The 21,982-nt window shown below is 43.8% G+C and overlaps 1 protein-coding gene across 1 annotated transcript in view; it reads left to right on the top strand.

The window, feature by feature from the left end:
* Nucleotides 1-19,138, top strand: part of RXRA (retinoid X receptor alpha) — a 165,530-nt gene extending 146,392 nt beyond the window's left edge. The window contains exons 6-9 of the mRNA XM_044659682.1: nt 6,508-6,640; nt 9,107-9,198; nt 14,837-14,942; nt 18,852-19,138. Coding sequence (XP_044515617.1) covers nt 6,508-6,640; nt 9,107-9,198; nt 14,837-14,942; nt 18,852-18,999 — 479 coding nt within the window. The 3' untranslated portion in view covers nt 19,000-19,138. The remainder of the gene's footprint in view (nt 1-6,507; nt 6,641-9,106; nt 9,199-14,836; nt 14,943-18,851) is intronic.
* Nucleotides 19,139-21,982: the final 2,844 nt, after the last annotated feature.

The following is a 21,982-nucleotide window of genomic DNA, read 5'->3' as shown; positions in this document are numbered from 1 at the left end:
ATGAAGCTTGACCCTCCATTATTTTCTGACAATTAGTGGGAAGCATCATGTTTTATGGTAAAAATGAAGTTGTGGATCAATGGGGAAAAGCCTTAGGGCCTCATGCCTGGAGAAGCCCAAGACCCCAAAGACAACCAAACAGCTCAGCCTGTAGTGGGTGCAGGATCTGGTTACTCTGAGGCTGGGGCATTGAAACACAAATTCCCTTCGATACTCAGGATGCAAGAGATAGAATTGTATCTGAGTGGAATGTTGAGAGATGATTTACCCTATCTGATTGGCTAGCTCATAGGACAGAATGCTGTTGACATGCACCATGAATTGCCATTGCTCATAAAAAACCCAAGGTAAAACCTTTACTTTAGGGGTGGGGGCGGAGACAAGAGTCATTTAGAGTAACTGCTTGGGGCAAGGACATTTCCTTGGGTACTTGCCCCTTATGCTGCCTCCCAGACTTCTCCTGTTGACGGCTCAGTTTAAAGGAAGAAACTTCTCAGTCAGTATCGTCCAAATAATGCCCGGAAAATTCTACCATGTTATCTCTGAGCCCACAGAGGTTTTCTGTTTTTTCCTTCCACTCCAACTTAGCTTCCTTTCCCACGCATACCAGGGCCATATGCTGCAGTTTCACTGGCCCCCAACACAAGGCTGCCTCTCTGCTCCTTCTCCCTCTCTCTCTCAGCCCAGAATCCCATCCGTACCGTGGAAAAGGGGGAAATAATGGGCTCGTTCATAGGAAGACTCTTTTTCTTAGTGTTGGTCTCATTTTCTGGGTGACTGTGCCAGTGGCTTACCTCCTCTAGGACTCCGGGTGGACATGTGGACACACATACACAGAGTTTCCTCGTCTAGGAAATGAGGAAATTGGATTAGATATCCAAGACCCCACTCACTTTATTTATGTAGTTTAAAAAAAACCCTTACCTTCCATTGAACATGCAATTCTGTGTGTCGGTTCCAAGGCAGAAGAGGTAAGGGCTTAGGCAATGGGGGTTAAGTGACACAGCTAGGAAGTGTCCGAGGCCAGATATGAACCCAGGACCTCCTGTCTTTAGGCCTGGCTCTCAATCCACTGAGCCACCTAGCTGTCTCCCAAAGGATCTTTTAAAAAAACAGGTTCGTCAATCACCCTAATGCAAATATCAATAATATGGAAATAGATCTTGATCAATGACACATGTAAAACCCAGTGGAATTGTGTGTTAGTTAGGGGAGGGGTTGGGAGGAAGGGAGGGAAAGAATATGAATCATGTAACCATGGAAAAATTTTCTTAATTAATCAATAAAATTAAGTTAAATTAAAAATAAATAAAAATAAAAAATAGGTTTGTTACATACTATTTGAGCTGAGACTTTAACCTTAGTACAATAGAATATTAGACTAGGAAGGGACAGAACTTTGAATGTCAGAGTTAGAAGGCCTTTAGAGATTATCTAATATAATCCCTTCATCTGGGATGAAGGTGGACCTATCAAGAATATCCTAAGGATGATAAATAATGTATACTTAATTTGTGATAAACAATTCTGACTTCCAGGAGTTCATTTATTTTGGCCAGAGGTAATCAGTCTTGATGGGGTCTCCTGTTTGACTCCAGGACCAATCAAGATCTCAGGCCTTAGTTAGCCCTTCCAGATACACTCTCTAGAATTCTCCCCACCTCCCTCAGGTCTTTCTTATGTCTTGGTGTCACCTCCCGTTCTCATAATATATCTGAATTGTGATCTCATGATCCGTAGATCTAGGAAAGGGAGCTCATGGTCATTGTCATTCCAGGTCCAACTCACCGTGTCTTTATCCAGGAGGGCCTCAGATAACCTCTATAGAGCCGTCCAACCAATGGCTTTATGTATTATTGAGTATAGAGAGCAGCCCATGGCGAACAGCTGCACATAAAATATTTAAAGATTATAACTTAGCTAAGAGCAGTGGTTGAATTCATTCATGCATCTACCACAGGAAAATTAAATGGAACCAAGTCCTCAGGCCAGTGGAAGGAGACCAACCGTACCCCTTTCCTTTTGTCCATGAATTCTTAAAGGCTTGAGAACTGGGTGGCTTAGGGGGCTCAGCAAGGGGAAAAACTGCCTCTGCTGCGGGAGGACATGCAATGAAAATGACGAGGCACAGAGGCCGTGTCTTTGAGAGGCATGCAGTGATGGGAGCCTTTTTTTTTTTAAAACTACATTTAGATTTAAAAAGCAAACGAATTTAAAATTTAGAGTATCTAGTGAAATATAGATTCCACTGAGAGTATGTGTCCCTTACAAGACATTTACTCTTTCGCATCAATTTTTTTTAGCACAATTGAGTTGAGATTTCAGCGGATTAGAGACACTGAGATCACATTTGTGAGATTGGGCCTAAAGACCAGAGCTAGGTATATTTGCTTTTATTTTTTAAATTCCCCTTCTCTCTTGATCCTTCTCCCTCAGTATGGAAAACACACACAAGTTATATCCTTTTATATCTGTTTTATGACTTTAAGCAAATCCTTTCCCTTTTGTAGTCTCAGTCTCTCCATCTGTATAATGATTGAGTTAGATTAGATGATCTTTAAGAATTTTTCCACACTCTTTTTCTCCACATGTTGTTGTCTTTCTGACTCATTCTTGGGTCTCATGTCTAAAGACCTTAGGGCATTTTCTAAAACCTTCCCCTCTGTCTTTAAGATCAGAAATGACAAGGAAGAGATAGGACTTGTCTAACTGAGCTCCTGGCATTGATGGTGATAATAATCATAATAATCCCTTACATTTGTGTTGTGCTTTTTACTTTTCAAAGGATATTCTCATTCTTTAGCTCATTTGATCCTTAAAAGACAGAGAGGGGTTATGGAAGATAGCAGCAGACTTAGTATCCTGAAATCTTAGCTCAAATCTCAGCTCAGAGGCTTTAAAAAATTCAGTTTCTTTATTTTCAGTTCCAATTTCTCTCCTTACCTGTCCCTTCCCACCATTGACAAGGCAAGGCAAATAAAACCCATTTAAAAATATGTATGAGCATACAGAAAAAAAAGATCCACATTTGTTCCCTCCCCCTGCAAAAAAAGAAAAGAAAGAAATAGAAGAAAATATCTAACTCTGGAACTTACTACGTGTCCCTTTGGGCAAATCACCCCAGCTTTCTAAGCCTCCTCATCATCATCTGTGAAACAATGATAGTGTATATTAACTACCTCCTGAAGTTTTTATGGGAGAAAGCTCTTTGTAGGCCTTTAGAATATTAAATTTGTTTAAATAATATCACTATTGGTATGATTGAGAACTAGGGAAAGCAGTGAGTCTCCTTCCTCCCATTTGCACCCCCCTCCAAAAAAAACATTAGTGACACTTCCAGGTTTATGGAGCAAGTCCGTACAAAGGCGATATCAGAACCCCCCCCTCTCCTGAGTCTGGTCAGGACATTAGAGGAACTGAGTAGTTTATTCATAAAGAAAGAAGTGAGGGGAGGGAGTAGGAAGGATGAATTTATTAAGCACCTACTGTATTCTAGGCATTCTAAGTGTGTTTACAAATATTATTTCATTTGGTTCTCACAATAAAAAACAAAAAATCTTAAAATGTAGAGGGCTTAGTGAAATTTAGATTCTAACTGAGAGTGTGTCTCCCCTACCTGGGAGGTAGGCTCTATTATTAACCCATTTTACAGTGGAAGAAAATGAGGTAGACAGGGGTTAAATAATTTGCCCAGGGTCACAGAGCAAATGTCTGAGACTGAATATGTATTTTAAAAAAATTTAATAAATTTTTTTCTGGGTTATACATTGTATTATCATGCCAAATATTTCCATATTGTTCATTTTTATAAGAGAATAATCATATAAAAACCGAAACCCAAATAAACAAGTGAAAAATCACATACTTTGATCTGCATTCGATTCCAAAAGTTGAGACTGAATTTGAACTCGTTTTCCTGAGTCCAGGGCCAGTTCTCTATCCTCCTTGGCACCTAGCAGCCTCTGGTGGAAGATTGGTTAGTGAGGGGTACCTATCCTGAGGGTGGGGAGTAGAAGGTTAAAATGGCAGCTCCTTAGGAACTGTCTATTATTCCGATGTCTCTTCAGGCACCAGAGTCTCTTCTGCCAAGATTTCAGATGTACTTTCTGCCATGATTCAACAAACATTTTATTAAGCAGTTAATCCACTAAACAAACATTTGTTAAGCACCTACTTTATGCCAGGTGATGTTGAGGAGAAACAAAGAAAAAACAAAATCGTTTCTGCCCTCAAGAAGCTTACCCTCTAGGGAAGGGAGAAGAGGACATGTGTATCTGCATACATAAAATAGGTACATGTATATATGAGATATATTTGTATGCAAATATAAAGTAAATGCAAAGTACTTTTGGTGGAGAGGCCACTAGCAGTTGAGAGGATTGGAAAAGGCTATTCCATGCCAGGCACTGTAATCATAGGGTCAATCAAAGGCTCTCGAGACCAGTTTCCCATTTTACAGAAGAAGAAATCCGCCACCAGAGCAGTGAGTGAGGGTCTTGCTCCGGGTCACACAGGGAGCAGAAGCAGGTTTAAACCCAACTCTTTGGACTCCAAATGCAGTGTTCTTTCTCGTGCTCCATGCTGCCCGTGCTCTTTACTGGGGGGTTGGTAGTTCACGATGGCCTTTGGTCTCACATTCTTCTTCTTCTGAGGATACCAGACCTCCTCTGGCCACTAGGCACTAGCTCGGTCAGCCTAGGCTTTCCTCCTTGGGTCCATCGAAGGCCTATAAGCATAACAGATGCTCAGCTCCCTTTGCGAAGTCACGTGCATGGTCTAGAGGATTTGGAGATGTAGGCACATTCTGCTGCCGTTGAAGGCCTTTTATAGCAAGTTCATTCCAGAGGCACAGGAATGGACCGGGCCACTTCCCAGGGCAGGTCTGCTCCCTGTGCCTGAATATGAGGAAAAGGTGTTGCTAAATTGGTTTATAAGCTCCACAAATGATTGCTATTGAGAGTTCCCTAGAGTTCTCGTCAAGGCTCCCTTTACATTATACAGTGGATTTTACATTGATCAATAAAGAAAGTAAGCATTTTGTTAAGTGACGACTATAAGCCTAAGAAGTCTTAGATGTGAACAGGTCTTTGCAAATCTAATCCTATTTTCAGTATGTGAGGCCGGCTCCCCAGCTAAGACAATTTTGTGGTAGATTCTTTTGGTGGATCTGGTTACCAAGCACAGTATGCTTTTTGGAAAATGAGATTTTTAGCTTTGGGTTTTGTGTAAAGCAGAGGTCGGCAACGTATGGCTCTTGAGCCATCTGGCTCTTTTGAGGGCCAGATAGGGCTCTTTCTGCAGGAGCCATAAAGTCAATTTTTTTTCAGGTGCTGTTACAGGAGCGCACTGTGAGCACTGTACGGCTCTCACAAATTACATTTTAAAAAATGTGGCGTTTATGGCTCTCACGGCCAAAAAGGTTGCCAACCCCTGGTGTAAAGGGATGCTTTACTTCTAAATATACATATAGACACATACCCCATTCCTTCAGAATCGATGCTTTTCCTGGCCCTGCCATCCCTGGAGCCATTTACATTTTGGTCTGTGCTGGGGAAGGGACAGGAGGCTGCTGCTGGGAAGGGAGAGGATGATTTATAACAAGTTCATCCTCCCGTCCAGACTTGCCCAGCTTGCAGCCCCACCCTGGGTCTTCACCTGGGAAGTTCAGTGCTCGCTGGTCCGGAGAGCCAGGCTGGCACTGTGGAGGCATCGCCACCTTCCACCCTCCCCCAGCAGGCATCCTGGCCACTCGCCTCTCGCCTTTCACGGCGGCCACTCGGTGCCTAGCCTGCTGCCTGCTGCACAAGGCATTTAGGACAATTAAGCTGGAAGTCCTGAGAAATCAAATGATTTCAATTCCACCAAGATTTACTCAGTTCCTCCTACAAGCCGGGTACCCTGCTCAGTGATGGGGATGAATACAAAGACCAAAATGAAAAATCCCTTCCCTCAAGGAGCTTGCGTTCTAGTGGGGTGGGGAGGAGGATACAACACGTACATGAGTAAGTAGATACAAAAATGTGTCCAAGATTGTGCGGGTCTCCTGGCTTTTCATCCGGTTCTCTCTCCACTCTCCTCTTTATTATCTAATATCCTGTGATTCTGTAATTTTCCATTTCTAATAAAAACTCTTAAGATCTACTTATTTTGAATGTCAGAAAAGAATTCTTTGTACGACTTCTTAAAAAAATTTTTTTTTCACCCAGATTGTGACTGTTTCAGTTATTAGACACACTTCTAACACCAGCTAGTGGTCTTGGCATGCAACAGTAAGGAAGAACGCATTTGTACATTTCTCAAGAACTCCAAGATTGCCTCTACAGACCACGCAGATCCCCGCCATGCCCTGATAGCACAATGCACCAAGTTGTCCCAGAGACAGGACCGTGTTTATACATGATGTGCTAATAATCGCATGGGGTCAGACAAGGGGGAGAGCATTAGAGAAAGGCAGAGCTCTTTAGGGGCTGGAGATCAATTTGTGTCCTCTTCCCCCCTTCCCTACAGGCTGGAATGAGCTGCTCATCGCCTCGTTCTCTCACCGCTCGATAGCAGTGAAAGATGGGATCCTTCTTGCCACCGGCCTTCACGTCCATAGGAACAGCGCTCACAGTGCAGGGGTGGGCGCCATCTTTGACAGGTGGGGATTGGACTTTTTTTGGGGTGAGGGGGAATCCTACTAAGAGAAGGAAGAGTCAGGGGCTTATCCCTTTGACCCATCAGTTCAAAGGAATATTTGATCTGCCTGTGCTTTTGAGGAGGGATGGGTAAAGAGGGAGAAGACCTGGTTTCTTGTCTCAGTTTGAGCCAGCCTGGGTGACCATAGGTGAGTCCCTTTCCCTTTTTTAGCTTCAGTTTCTCCATCTGTAAAATGAGAAGGTTGGAGTAAATGCTCTCTAAGATCTAGTTTTCTGCAATCTCTGTTATTAGCCTATATCAGTGATGGGCAAACTATGGCCCCGTGGGCCAGATGTGGGCCCCCTAAAATGTTCCTTCCAGCTGTGGGATATTATTCCTAATCTGACAAATACAATGAGTAGGATCCAATACAATGAAACTTTGAAAGAGTTGCCTTAGAAACAGACGACCAGATGAGCATTTCCTTTCTTTTGGCCTCCTCTTTAAAAAGTTTGCCCATCACTGGCTTAGATGATCCATTCAGAAAGCCATAGTGAATTTTCATTTAAAAAAAACTATATCTAGGTGCCACAGCTTATCAAAAAATGGACAGAGCTGGAGGGGGCCCAGAGATGGGAAGCTTAAACAATTAAGCATTATGTAGAAACTGCTAAGTGAGAAGAAATTAAAGAAATGACATCTGCACAGTTTTGGAAGAAAAGGAAATAGAAGGGATCAAGGCCTCAGTCTATAAAGTAATAGATAGATAAATTCTGGATAAAGGAATTAGAATTTTCTCACAAGAACCTTGAAGGAGGAGATTTTGGTAACTTGACACATGGAGGAATAAATTTATGGAAATATTCCTCTGAGAAGTGATACAACCTGGTAGTGGGCTCCAAAAGGTTTTAGATAAAGAATAATTTTCTAGGAGTGACATATTATATAGCATATTATGTAACATATTATGAAGAAAAGTGCATGTTTGGACCAAATGAAGCTACCAGTCCTTTTCTGGACCTATCCCCATGGGATACAAGATCCATAGAGACAGGAACCATAGAGAGATCACCTATTCTACACTACTCATTGCAGAGCAGAGGAAACTGAGGCCTAGAAAGATTATGTGACTTCCAAATATCTTTTTTTTTAAAACCTTCCTTCTTACCTTCTGTCTTATAACAATAATGTGTATTGGTTCCAAGGCAGAAGAGTGGTAAGGGGTAGGCAATGGGGGTCAAGTGACTTGCCCAGGGTCACACAGCTAGGAAGTGTCTGAGGCCAGATTTGAACCTAGGACCTCACATCTCTAGGCCTGGCTCTCAATCCACTGAGCTACCCAGCTGCCCCTGATTTCCAAGTATATTGATCTTTTGACCTCCAGCACCTGGGATCTCTTCTGTTGAAGGGGAAAGGGGATTTAGATGACAAATAACATACTTTTCAAGTGGAAAAACATCCTCTTTCCTCCTCTCCATCCCTTTGACATTGGTTTGACTTTGTTTTTCAAGGAATAAAAGAGCCCTAACAGAAAAGCTGGAATTCTGTCTCCTCCTCATTCCTGTTACCTACATCTCAGGGAAACAACTCTTCTTGATATGTGGAACCCATGGGCATAGACCCTGAAAACAACTTTTCCCTTTGGGAATTTCTTGAGTGCCAGGGCTTAATAAAACATTAGCTAGATGCTATTGCTATGTGAAATGGAATCCTTATGTGCATTCAAAAGATGAGTATGCTCGTTTGGAGCTGCTCAGTACCTTTCACCAAATCCCAGCTGCTATCAACTCAAGAGTGGTAGGATTTGGCCACCAGACAGGGCCACATGAAGGCAGGGGAAAGACTACAAACTGATTTCTGCCCAACTGTTAACATCACCCTTTTCTTGATCTCCAGTCTCCAGTTTAGTAATTATTGACCCTGCTCCCTGTGTCTATGAGCCAAATCTAAACAGACATTGGTGTGTGAAGGGGAAAGAGCTCGTTTAAACACAAACACTTGCAATAACACACAAAAATGAATACTAAAAAGAACTGGCAGAAGAGTTACATTTTATATTCCTCTCTGTCTCTCTCTTCCTCTGTCTCTCTGACTCTCTTTCTATCTCTCTGTCTCTTTCTGTCTCTTTCTTTCTCTCCCTCTGTCTCTCTGTCTGTCTCTCTTTCTCTGTGTCTATCTGTCTGTCTCTGTGTGTGTCTCTCTCCCTCTCCCTCTTTCTCTGTCTCTCTTTCTGTCTCTCTGTCTCCCTCCCTCCCTCTCTTTCTGTCTCTCTCACTCTCTGTCTCTCTCCTCATTGTTTTGGAAGATTTTTCCTGATGTGAAATTCCCTCTTCAAAGTTTCTTGAGAAGTTATTCCCAGTTTCAGTCCAGCTTTATACTCAGGAATGATAAAATGTCTTGACACTTTGTCAGCGTGATCTCAGAGAAGGGGGGTGGGGACCTTTGTCTGATGGGGTGCCTTGTGTTCTATGTTTCCTTCCCCCTGCAGAGTCCTGACAGAACTTGTGTCAAAAATGCGAGACATGCAGATGGACAAGACAGAGCTGGGCTGCCTGAGAGCCATTGTCCTCTTCAACCCGGGTATGTCCTTTCTTCCCCTCTGGATTTAAACAAAAACAAAACAAAAACACAAATCCAGGCTCCAGAGTCAGTGAGATCGCTAGTAACAACACATCATTTACTAGGTTCTTCTTTTTGGAACTGAAAGATCAGATTGCATATAATGGGGGACTTGGGGATGAGGGGCCAGAGACCAACTCCAGATTCTTTGGATGCTCTCATTCTTGGTGAACAACAGTTCCCAGATGTTTTTGGTTAAGGACCCTTTAGGCATCTGACTATCATTTGAGAACCCCATTTTTTAAATAGCCATGCTTTGCCTTTTTGGTTCACAGTGTTTCTTTATCTTTAGTGTATCTCTTTCTGTTTTTATTATTCTTCCTTCTCTTGCATACAGACCTCCGTGCCCATCCCTTCTTTCTGTGATGCCTCTGCTCTCACCCATCTTCCCTACTAGAGGCATCTAGCTCCAGCAGAATCCTCACATTTGGCACCAGAATTCCTGAAGTTCTGCCATAAAAGTTCTAGTGGAGATGGGCAAGGGTCATGAGAGAAGCCTATTGATTCCTTCTTAGCAGTAACCTGCAGCCTGACTTCTCTGAGCTTGTGGCCCCAGGCTAAATTGCAAGGTTGTGGTAAGAGGCAGGTCTCAGCAATTTTTATTCTTGAAATTTCTAAAACAGAGCCCTTTAGAGATAGTCCTTGTATAGCCATGAAACATGTGTTAGCCTGGGAGCTGGGAAAACTGGGCTGTGGCCCTGATTCTTCCACTTATTAAAGGTACACTATAGCTCCTTGAGGGCGAGGATTGTTAATGCTTGTCTTTGTATCCCCATCACCTAGCACAGCACCTGCAGGGTAGCACTTAATAAATGTTTGCTAGTTGATTAATTAATAGTTATATGACCCTTTGCCAGTCACATCTGTTCTGTGGACCTCAGTTTCCTTGTTTGTAGAAGGAGATCATTGGACTACAAAGTTTCCAGGGTCCTTTCTACTCTAACATTATAGGATGTACTCTATGATTTTATTCAGTGCAATCAAGACTATTATGTCATCCTTGACAGTCTGTAAGATGAAAGTCATATTAATTGTCATTTTTCCCAGATAGCCATTACAGAGTTTCCCTTCCTGGGGAAATTACTTAACATAATTTTGTGTTAATAGCCCATAATCCTTCATCTAAATGTGTCTGAGTCACTTAAGTCAGCCACGTCCTCCGGCTTCCATGTGTCAATTATTCAGTCACGATCATCATAGCGGCTTAGTTTTCAGAATTGATACATCTCACCCAGCTCAGGTCATTTTCCAAGGAAGTAGCAGCTAGAGCCCTTTAGATAATGTAGAGTTGAGAAGTAGGAAGAAAAACAGAGATATGAGTCAGAATTACCTGGTTGCCAAAATATATCTGCTACCATTAGTCTGCTGCAAGATTGCCTTACTTACACTGACATACCTAGCTGTTACCAATGATTGATGGCCTCTGTCAGATAAAAAAAAAGCCCAAATATCCTAATCCACCATGACTGACTCAATTGGCCATCTTCTTGTTCTTAGATTTGGAGATAGGTCAGAAAGCAAGCCTGTTAACTACCAGAGAATGAGTTGCTGTGGAATTCAGAAAACATTTATGTAGAATGTAGAGTGAAAAACAAGGCCTGCCCGTGGAAAACTTTTTTTCTTTTTTTGAACCCTTCCCTCTTAGAATCAATACTGTGTACTGGCTCCAAGGCAGAAGAGTGGTAAGGGCTAGAAAATGGGGATTAAAAAGTTTCTGAGGCCAGATTTGCTGTGAGCCACTGAGATGCCCCACAAGAAGGTTTTTAAAGGAAGTAATAATGTTAGGTCAAAAATTAGAGAGGATCTGTCTTTTTTCTACTTGGGTGACTGTAGGCAAGTTATTTGACCACTCTAGGCATCATTTTCTCTATCTCTATAAAAAGGGAGACAGAACATTTAAGATCTCTTCCAACTATGAATCTGTAATCTTCTGAAAGTCTTTGAGCGGCTCCTGCAGAACATGGAATGTGTTTGGTATGGGCTTGGAATCAGACAGAAGAAACCAGCTTGAGCAGAGATGTCAAGTGAAGGTTGAGAAGGGGGGAAAAGAAGAGGGAGGAATTAGGACAGATTATGGCTAATTTGATCTCCAGAGATCTTTGGAAGACATAGAAAGAGAGCAAGAGAAAAAACTTGGCAAACCTATAACCTCGGCAGTGAGGGTCAAGAATGTCTGTTGTGGAGACGAAAGGAGAAAAAGTAATAGACAGATTGGAGAGGACGGGTCCAAATGGGAAACGAGGGAGGGAGGCTGGTGTGATGAGATCATACAGTACGGTCCTTAAGTATTACCACATTGAGATAGGACTCTGCTGTGCCAAACCAGTTAAAAATGTCCACTCGAAGATACAGAACCATTTATCCCTCCATAGTCTTTACCTCATAGGTTAACTATGACAGCCTCATAAACGTTGCCCCTGTTCCCCAGGCTCTGGATCTTATCCAGCTGGGGAAGCTAGACCTACCCCGAGGAGCACCCAGCCGTTAAGAAAGAGGCACTGGTTTGGGAGAACTTAGGGAAATTTAAAGGATCGGTGTGGACTGATGAGGAACTGTGATGTGATAGAAAAAATCAGAAATCCTGGATTCTCATACTTGCTCTCTGGCTTATGACCTTGGGGAAAAAACCCTTTTTATTCTCTGTGCTAAAATGTCAGCATTTATAAAATGAAGAGATAGACTAGATTGTCTTTAAAGTCCCTCTAGTTTGGTGATTTTTGTGCTGTTCTTTGAATAAGCCTCATTATCTGTTTGTATTGCCTGAATGCCTCTCACAGACTAGGTCTTGGGTGCTGGAAGGCTACAGAAACAACACCCATAAATTTGGGAAAAGGGATGAGAAATTGTTGGCCCAATCCAGGATACCTGTACCATCATCATTATCCATTTAGATGCTGAAGGGACCTTAGAAATTATCGAGTCTGACTTTTTTATCTTCCAGAAGAAGAAACCAAAGTCTAGAATGACTTGTTCAAGGTCACACAGGTAGTAAATGGGAGAGAATCAGAATTTTTTTTTTAAATAGGATCTTCCTCTCATCTAGGCTGGAAGTACAGGGATTACTCAAAGGTCTTTTCCTACTCTGATGGCCATAGAATCTTTGACCTGCTTCATTTTTGGTCTGGGCTAATTTCATTCCTCCTTAAAGTAGCCTGGTGGCTCTAGCTCCCAGGTGCTCACCAAGTTTATTAATGTTGAACTTAGTGTAGACACTCAATCAGTTTATCCTACTGCAGCTCAGATCTCCCAAGTTCAAGGGATCTACCAGCCTCAGGCTCTCAAGTAGCAGGGATTCCATGTGTGAGTCACCAGGCCTGGCCAGAATCAGAAATTTAGATCTGTGTAGGACCTTGGATGGGGCACAGTGGATAGAACATAGACCCTGGAGTCAGGAGGACAAGAGTTCAAATTTGGCCTCAGACACTTATTAGATGGGTGACCCTGGTCAAGTCCCTTAACCCTGTTGGCCTCAGTTCTTCATCTGTAAAATGATGTAGAAAAGGATATAGCAAACCATTCCAGTAACTTTGCCAAGAAAACTCCAAATGGGGCCACAAAGAGTCGGACATGACTGAAACGACTGAACAACAAGACTTAGAGATCGTCTCATCCATCTCCCTCATTTAGGGAAAAGAAACTGGAATCTAGTAAAACTAAATGATTTGTCAGAAGTTAAATCCTGTGACCCCCAATCCCAAATCCAACTATGTTTATATCATCCTGTGCTTTTTCTATCTTGGATTTACAGCTAGGTTCTCTTACCTGTAATCACTAAATAGTAGCAGAGGCAGGATGTGTGAAGTCAGATTTTCTTCACACCAAGTGAAGCTCTTTTTCTATTATGCCGTGGAAGGGGAGGTAGTTTTCAGGACCAACCACAGGCCATCCTAGATTTCCTGGGAGTTATTAAAGTTGCAGAACTCATTGTCTCAAGAGGAGGTCGAAGTGGGGAACATAAACAAATTTCACATCATTTTTTTAGATAAAGCCCTGCATGACCAAGTTAGATCTTGTCACTAAGGGCAGGTGGGAATGTTCAACCATCATGGTGATGGCAAGCAGAGCAATTGTAAAATGGGGATAATAATAATAGCACCTACCACCCAGATTGTTGTGAAAATCAAATGAGAAAATATATTTGTCAAGTGATTAGTACTGTGCCTTGGTGCATAGTAGATGGTCAATAAATCTTCCCTCCCAACCTGCTTCCTAAAAAGTTGTCTTTGCTCAGTGGCTCCATCAGAGGCACAATTCTGGGCTGGAGGGTCTTAGCTGCACAAATGAGTCACTGCCAATGGCCTTGTGTCCTGTCCTGAGAACATTAGGCCTTAGCCTGAAGCATCTGATCCTCTTAGGCTCAGTCTTGGATGACTTAGATGATCTTTCTTGGAGCCTCTGTTTTCACACAGGTGAAAGAGCCAAGCAATCTCTCTCTCCCCTCCTTTCTCACCATGGTGTCCTGAGGGGCTGCCATTTAAGAAGAGAATTGAATTTCCTCACCTAGTTCCTATCATTATAGAATCCTAGCCTTCAAGCTTGAAGAAACCTGAAGAGGTCATGTAGTTCAGCCCCCTCACTTTACGCTTGCAAAAACAAAGGACCTGAAATATCAAGTGATCTCCCCAAGGTCACAGGGATAAGTGGCACAGCAAGAACCTGAAACCTGGTTCTCCGATGCCAAATCCTCTATTCCATGGCACCATGTCTGCAGCCCAATTAGTTTAACAACTTGCCTTGTTTCCACACCGAGCTGCTATTTAGTCGCTATTGGAGAAGGGATGAGAACCCCTGAGGAACAGAGGATAGAAGGATGAGCTAGCATCAGCTGGGAGAATGACTAATCAATCACCAAGTCTGTGAGCGAGACACCTTGGTGGGTGATCTGGGGGATGCAGTAAAGATGACTCAGTCCCTGCCTGCAGTGAGTACACAGTCTAGCCAAGGACACGGCACACAGGAAACAATTAGAGAATAATCAAGCGTCCAGATCTGTGCAATAGGTGTAGACAGAGCAATCAGGGTAGGCTTCAAAGAGGAGGTAGTGTGTGAACTAAGTTTTGAAGAAAGAATGGACTTTGGAAAGGAGTTTAAACAAGAGGGCAAAGACATTTAAGATATGAACAATGAAAGCAACAGGGCCAGGAATGCTACTGGGTTGGGGCAGAGGAAGTAATCTACAGAAGGTTAGTGGTGATGAATAATGGAAAAATAAGGTTATATAGTTTGGGTGGGGGCCATATTGTATAAATTCATCAAAGTCTGGCAGTAGAGTTTGGCCTTTAATGATTCAAAGGGAAAGAATCCTATATAGCTCTGGATCAGCCCCCTTTCTCCAAGCCCTTCTGTCCTATGGGCCTAATAGTATTGGAGATCATTTACCATTGGCTCCTCACTCTATATTTTCTCTTCTTTTCTTTTTTAAAAAAAAATCTCTTATCATCTGTCTTAGAATCAATACTATGTATTGGTTCCAAGGCAGAAGAGTGGGACTTGTCCAAGGTCACATAGTCACTCTGCCTTTTCAAAAGAAGGAATCAAACACGATGACTTCCCCATCCAAAGCTGAGCCTTGACTTTGGAATTTCTCCTTCCTTTTCAGACTCTAAGGGACTTTCCAACCCTGCAGAAGTAGAAGCTCTACGAGAGAAAGTTTACGCTTCCCTCGAAGCCTACTGCAAACACAAGTACCCGGACCAGCCTGGAAGGTGAGCATCCTTCCTGGTTTCTCCCTAACCTGGATTCTGGTGACCTGGGAGGCCATCTCCCCTGTGCTCCAGTTCTGTGAAACCAGGAGGGAAATGGAGAATAAGGAACACAAACTCACACCTTTTAAAGGACCCCACCCATCCCCATGCTTGAAAGAGACACTTGGGGAAGCCATGGGGAGAACTTACAAAGAGAAAGATTTCTGCTTGCTCCAAGGTGGGGGTCCCCCACCCCATCCCCAGTGTCTTAACAATTAGATCTGTCTGAAGGTAACATGGAGCTGATTCATAAAGTAGTAATTCCCTATCTTTGGAGTTCTTGAAGCAGAAAGTGAATGACTATCTCTTGAGGATATTATCATAGAAATTCATGGTTGGATTGTACTTCTTAGGGCTCTTCCAATTCAGGAATTCTTACGATTCACTAAAGATGAGAACCTGTAAAGGTTTAGAGGATGACCTTAGGAATCTTCCCCACACATGCCACCCAAGGTAGAGGCCTAGAAGTAGTCATGTTCCCCGTGGGTTTGTAGACAGATCTTTGGTGGGTCATTGAGGGAAACTGGGTCTGACTGGAGCCATCCCTAGATTTTAAGGTTTGGCCAGTGTAGGGTGATGTTGGCTTTCTTTAGGCTTCCCTTAAGGTTTCCTCCACTCCCCATCCCACATCCCTCAGATGGAGAAAGGTTGTCGCCCATGGCCTGATATTTCTTAATGCCGGGCCTAGATCATGACTGAGACTCCGTGCTTCCTGGCAAGACCAGCTCACCCCATGTTCTGTGGCTAGGCCCCTGAATGTCAGCCCCCCACACCCACGGTGTCTGAATGTTCTGAGGGTCTTTTCCCTTGGCAGCTTCCCGCCCAGTCGGGAAGGCCCGCTTCGAAAGACTCTCCCAGCTCCTGAGAGGAGCGAGCTGTCCTCTTTCTTCACTTTCAGGCTGTGTAACAGGATAGGTTCCAGATAGGTTTGGGTAAATCCTCAGTTGACAGATCAATAGCATCTCAAGCCCTAATCCTCCATGATCACACTCTAGCCCCAGAGACAGTTTTATACCTTCTCCTCTGGCTGGAGGAATGAGTCAGGGAGACATTGAGCAAGTTCCCATATCGGGGCGCTTGACAGTTGCCCGTCTGGCCCCAGGGGCCTGCCCGTCCTCTTGGGTGTTTTCCTATCCCGTCCCCATTGCCACCTTCACAGAAGAGCCAGGCTTTCCTTGGGCCGCCCCTGGCGTCTCCCTCGCCCCTTCCTTGGGAACTGGAACGCACGGACTTTGGGCTGGCAAGCTCACGGTTAACTGTCCGAGCTCTGTTCAGCCATCATCTGGTTCGGTTTAAAGTGAAACTTCCTGGACGGGGTGGGGGTGGGAGGATGGCAGGGCTGATTTGTTTTTCCTGGATTCCTGCCTAACATTCTCGCCAGCTCAGCAGAAAACAGCCCGTTCCCTGGCCCTCCTCCAACCTTTAAACTGCATTTTCGGCTCTAAAATGCTGATTGTATGGCAACAAACCACAAGGATTTTTTTTTCCTTAAAGACATTGTTAATTATTAATAAGGCTCACCCCCACCCATCCCCCAGCCCTCCCCTTCACTCCCCATTCGGAGGGCCCCCGTGTGCAGCAGCCAGGCACCATCGAGGCCTGCAAACACCTTCAAGAAATGTCCCGGCGTCCCCTTCTGCCTCTGCTCGCCATACATTTTCCCCATCCCCATGGGCAGCTGCCTGTGATCAGGACACCGGCTCCCCCTTAGGAGCCCTCCTTTCGAAGGCTCCCCCACCCCCAGCCCCAGCTCGGAGCCAGGAAGCTCAGCAGGGAAGTAAATGCCTCCAGTCCCCAAGTCTGCATTAGGTCTCTGGCGAGGGGAGCAGGGAGGGCCGGAAGAGAAACCCCGGCCTCCCGGAGTCATCTGACCCGCTCGAGGCTGGGCAGGAAGGGCACGTGCTGAACTGCCCTGAGGTCGGGCTCCCTGCAGAATTTAAAGGGGGTTGCCTTGGGTTCAAGTTCAACAGGAGAGGGTGGGAGTGAAATCAGAGCCAGGGAAGGGCCTGGAAATAGAAATCCATTATTCAACAAGTTTCATTCAGTGCTTGCCTGTGGGAGAGACTGAAGGGCAGGACTGGGGTCCTACACATACCCCCACCCCTTCCCCTGGGCCTGATCTCAAGGAACTTACAGTCTAACTAGAAAGATAGCCTTTTTAATAGAGGGAAATTTTTAAAACATCCACAGAAAAATTCAAGGATCTACTGTGTGCCAGAGATTGTGCTAGCTGGGCGTAGGGGTGACAAAACCAGAAATGAAATAAAATATTACAGTCTATTCTATCAGGGGAGACCACACGTACATAAGTAAATATGTACAAAATATATACAAGGTAAATTTTTTGAAGGGAAAGCACCAGCTGCTGAGATGGAGGCATTGGAGGGAGAGGGCAGTGGGTGGTGACTGAGAAAGTCTTCTCGTAAAAGCTTAGCACAATTTTGAAGAAAAAAATTGGTATTCTAGGAAGCTTGGCATAGTGCCTGGCACATAGTAGGTGCTTACTAAGTGTTGACTGATTGATTGAAGGTCAGCCCAGGTGGGAGCCTGTCTCAGGAATAGGGTGGGGGGTGCCCACAGTCCGTATAGAGGAGCCACAACGGGAGGTCAAAGGCCTGGTATGTGGAACAGTAGAAAGGCCAGTTTGGCTGGAAGTGTGGTTAGGAGAGTAATGTATATCGAAGCTGGAAAGATAGGTTGGGGCCAGATTGGGAAATGCTTTTGAAAAACCGAGGAGGAATTTTTCTATTTGTTCCTGGAGGCAATAGGGAGGGGAGCCATTAACTGAGAAGGAGAGTGACAGGGCCAAATTTCCCAAAGCAAAGTGATACATAATCTAGTATTAGCTTAAGTGTTGTGTTAATAGGTAATATTATTGTTGTTATATATTATATTTTATGATTATGTATTAATAAAATTATGGTTTCACTTAATATCTGATATTCAAGTTATAATATTAATAATTTAAAGAGTTCTGAGAGTGGAGGGAGGCTCATTGTGGGTCAGAATGGGCTGGGAAGGCTTCCTGTAGGCTGCTGCCTCCTCTCAGTATTTTTTTTTTAATAAACCCTTACCTTCTGTCTTAGAATTGATACTAAGTGATGATTCCTAGGCAGAAGACAGGTAAGGGCTAGACAGTGGGGGTTAACTGACTTTCCAGGGTCAAATTTGAACCCAGGTCCTCCTGACCTGCTATGTTGCCTAGCTGCCCCAATTCCATGAGTTCTTTCTTTTCTTTTTTTTTTTTTTAAACTCTTACCTTTTGTCTTAGAATCAATACTGTGTAATGGTTCCAAGGCAGAAGAGTGGTAAGGGCAGGAGAATGGGGATTAAGTGACTTGCCCAGGGTCACACAGCTAGGAAGTGTCTGATGCCAGATTTGAACTCAGGACCTCCCATCTCTGGCCTGGCTCTCTATCCACTGAGCAATCCAGCTGCCCCCAATTCCTTGAGTTCTAATCCTATCCCTATAGAAGAACTTTCTTAAAATGCATCACTTCATTCAGTCTCACTCGGGCTACTTTGAGAGGCATTCCTCTGGGAAGTTCTGGTTTGGTTAGACTGCTTTGATTTTGGGGGGATTCATTTTCTTGATCTAGCTTAAAAGCCACTGCGGGTGCTATCGTGGACGTGGCATTGGATTTGGAGTAAAAGAACCTGGGTCTGCTGTTTCCTACTTGTATGACTTTGGGCAAGTCCCTTCCCCTTTATGAGTCTCAGTGTCTGCAATTACAGAATTAGGAGTTCAGCTTGGACCTTTAAATCCCTTTCCAGCCCTTACTTTGATTCTGTATCAGAAAGGTTTTGTATTTTTGTTAAACTTTACCATTTGCCTCTCGTCATAACTCCCAGCGTGTTCTCTGTCTCCAGGTTCGCCAAGCTCTTGCTCCGTCTCCCTGCTCTCCGGTCCATTGGCCTGAAATGCTTGGAGCACCTCTTCTTCTTCAAGCTCATAGGAGATACACCCATTGACACCTTCCTGATGGAGATGTTGGAGGCTCCCCACCAAATGACATAGACCAAACCTCACCCCATAGGGTCAGTCCTTTTCTGTCCAGTGGGAGGCAGCCCCCACCTCAAGTCCCCTCTCCCAACCTCTCTGCTGATGCCAGAAACATCTTTTGTTCTGTTCTTCTCAGCCTGGATGACATCCTGTATCCTCGCCTTGGTCCCCATCTCCGTGCCGCCTTTTGCCCTTTGGGGCTGGTTTGCTCACTGCTGCACCTAAGAAATTTATTGTGATTATTACTTCCTTTTAATTACTTTTCTTGGGATGAAAGGCAGTGGAATCAGGACAACAAAATGGAGAGAAACGGTTTAAAATCCAACCAGATCCTAACCCTTTCCAACTCCTCCTGCTTGGTTCAGTCATGTCCCCTGTTGGCTGCCACCCTTTTCTCCACTTATGGGGATGTGGGAGGGGCTTCTGGAGATGGAATTGGAGGACAAAGGAGAGAAGGAGCTAAATCCATGGGGCTTCTCTGGTCACAGTGGCTTTTGGGAGTATCTTATGGGGAGGCAGGGGATTGTCTTATTCTTGCTGTTTGTTTTTCCAAATCACCTGTTCCTTTTTTTTTGTACTTTTATTTTTAATTATCCATATTGCCTTCTTCAAAAAGAGGACATCTTCTCTCAGTATTGGTGACCATGACAGTGTCGGTACCCAGCTAACTCTCATGTCTTGCACAGAACATTGTCATCCTTGGAAAAGAGGAGGGAGGGGGAAAAAGGAGGTAGGGGCCAGGCTTTCTCGGTAATGGTCCCTGCCTGGCCTCAAAATGTGTCCCTGCTGGCAGCTCCCTTCACCCATCCCTGAAAAGACTAGAGGAGGTGATTTTGGCGACTGCCACTCGACACCACAATTATCCTCCACTCAGAGAGAGAGAGTGCATGCACCATTTTTCCAAAGATAACAAGCTATTATCTCAGCACCAGAGCCAATCAAAACATGAGCCAACTTCAATGCACAGATTTTTTTATTTTGGTTTTGGGGAAAAAATGTTTCTTTAAGGCTACAGTGACTCAGATATCCTTCCTTCACTCCCTTCTTCCCTCCTCCTCTTAACCTCTCAATTTCTCCTGCTTGGTCTGGGTTCCAAGCCCTTCACACCCACACACATACTCACACTTGACCAAGGTCAATCTTACCCCAGGGTTTTGGCCTTTTTTCTTGTTTCCTAACATTTTTTTTCAATTATTGAGGGCTCTTAAAGTTGGCTGAGACTAGCCATTAGAGTGTCTTGAGGACTTGGACTTCCTAGGTTTGGCTGTCTTAGGGTCATCATTTAGCCCTTCAAGTAGCTTCTTGGAAGAAAACTGGCCATTCCAGATGTATTGTAGACAGCTGTGAACTCTACAGCACACACACACACACACACACACACACACACACACACACACACACTCTGGTGAATTGCTTTATGCACCATTAACCCAGGTCAGCCAGAAAGATGTTCTACTTGGCTAACTGGGTGGCTCTAATTGAGGGGTGTCAATGAGCCATCTGTTCCTTGAGTCACTTTCATCTCTAAAACATCTATATTTAATTTTCCATTATTGAGAGGGCATTAAGATTTGAGGCAAAAAAGAGTTAAATCACAAGTACACTTGTGACTCTACCTCACAATAGTAAAAGACCATCCAAGAAAACAGAGGAGTCACCTGCTTAGAGTGTCTTCATGTCATCAGTAAGAATCTGTTTGCTCATCCCCCCAAAATGAGTATCTTTGGTGATACCTAAAGTTTCATGTCTGCTTCTCCTCCAGGTTATGGTTAGGCAGTATCATTGGTTGCTCTGAAGGCAGCCTGAAAAGCACCAGCTTTCTTGATGGCCATACTCCATTAGATTTCTCATCTCAGATTTGTTGAGATATTTTATTCTCATGGAAGACTCTTAGAATCTGTCTTGGCATTGGAGAAGGGGCATTAGATATCATTGGTTCCATTTAACATTGCCATCCCTTCTCTAGGATCTCTGATGAGACAGTCATTCCACCTCATTTTGAGTATCAGCAGTAATGAGGGCTCACTATTTCTTGGGGTAGCCCATTCCATTGTCAGACAGCTGATTGTGAAGAAGTTCTATCTTGGACCCACAAATCTTCCTCCTTAAGATTTTTGCCTAATGGCAATCCTAATTCTTCAACTCTTTTCAGATTCCCCAAACCTAGTTCATTTATTATCATCAGGTGACTCGATGTTCCAGCCTAGATACTAGGACTTTCTTCCTGTCTCTCTAGACAGACATGTCTAGCTTGAATTTGGCCTATTTCTTCAGTACTTTCTTTTTCCATGCTCACCCTTTCCATGTTTCTCACTGGAGCTGGAGCATTTCCAGTCAACAGGCGCTTCATCAGAAAGAAATGCTGAGAAAAGGACTAGAGAAAAGCCAGGCTGGAAACACAGAGGTAGGAGAAGGAAATGAGCATTTGTTCAGAGCATTTGCTCAGAGCCAAGGATGAAGTACCTGCATTGATTTATTTTTCCCAACAAAAGGGGGTCTCTGAAAGGCTTAATTGACTTTAATTTTGAGAATTTAGATGATAAATTTTAAAAAAAGTTTCCTACCCTTTCTCCCAGCTCCTACCAATAGCTAGTAATTGCCCTTAAACATCAGTCTTGTTCTGTCTGAGGTGAGGCAGTGTCCATCACTTGCTAGTTTAGGGAAAGGAGTACCTCGCACTGGGGGTTTCTGCTTCGCAGGTATATCAGTACCAATCAGATGAAACTACAGTGTAATTAGTCCATTCTGGAGGGAAAGGATACAATCTTTGTCCTTCAGCCAAACTCTTCTCCCAAATCCTATCCTAACCTGTCCTGAATGATTGGAAGTTGGTTGCAACTAAAGATGAATGAGCTCTTTACTCGGAACCAGAACACCCACGTAATGGTCCAGGTGCTGTCACTTTTGTGACAGTATGATCTTGGACAATTCTTTCCCCTCTTGGAACCTCAGCTTCCTCATCTATGAAAGGAGGAAATCGAGTCAAATGACCTCACAA

The sequence above is a fragment of the Gracilinanus agilis genome, chromosome 2 (assembly GCF_016433145.1).
Source record: "Gracilinanus agilis isolate LMUSP501 chromosome 2, AgileGrace, whole genome shotgun sequence".
NCBI classification, from domain to species: domain Eukaryota; kingdom Metazoa; phylum Chordata; class Mammalia; order Didelphimorphia; family Didelphidae; genus Gracilinanus; species Gracilinanus agilis.
This window is presented reverse-complemented; position numbering and strand designations above follow the sequence as displayed.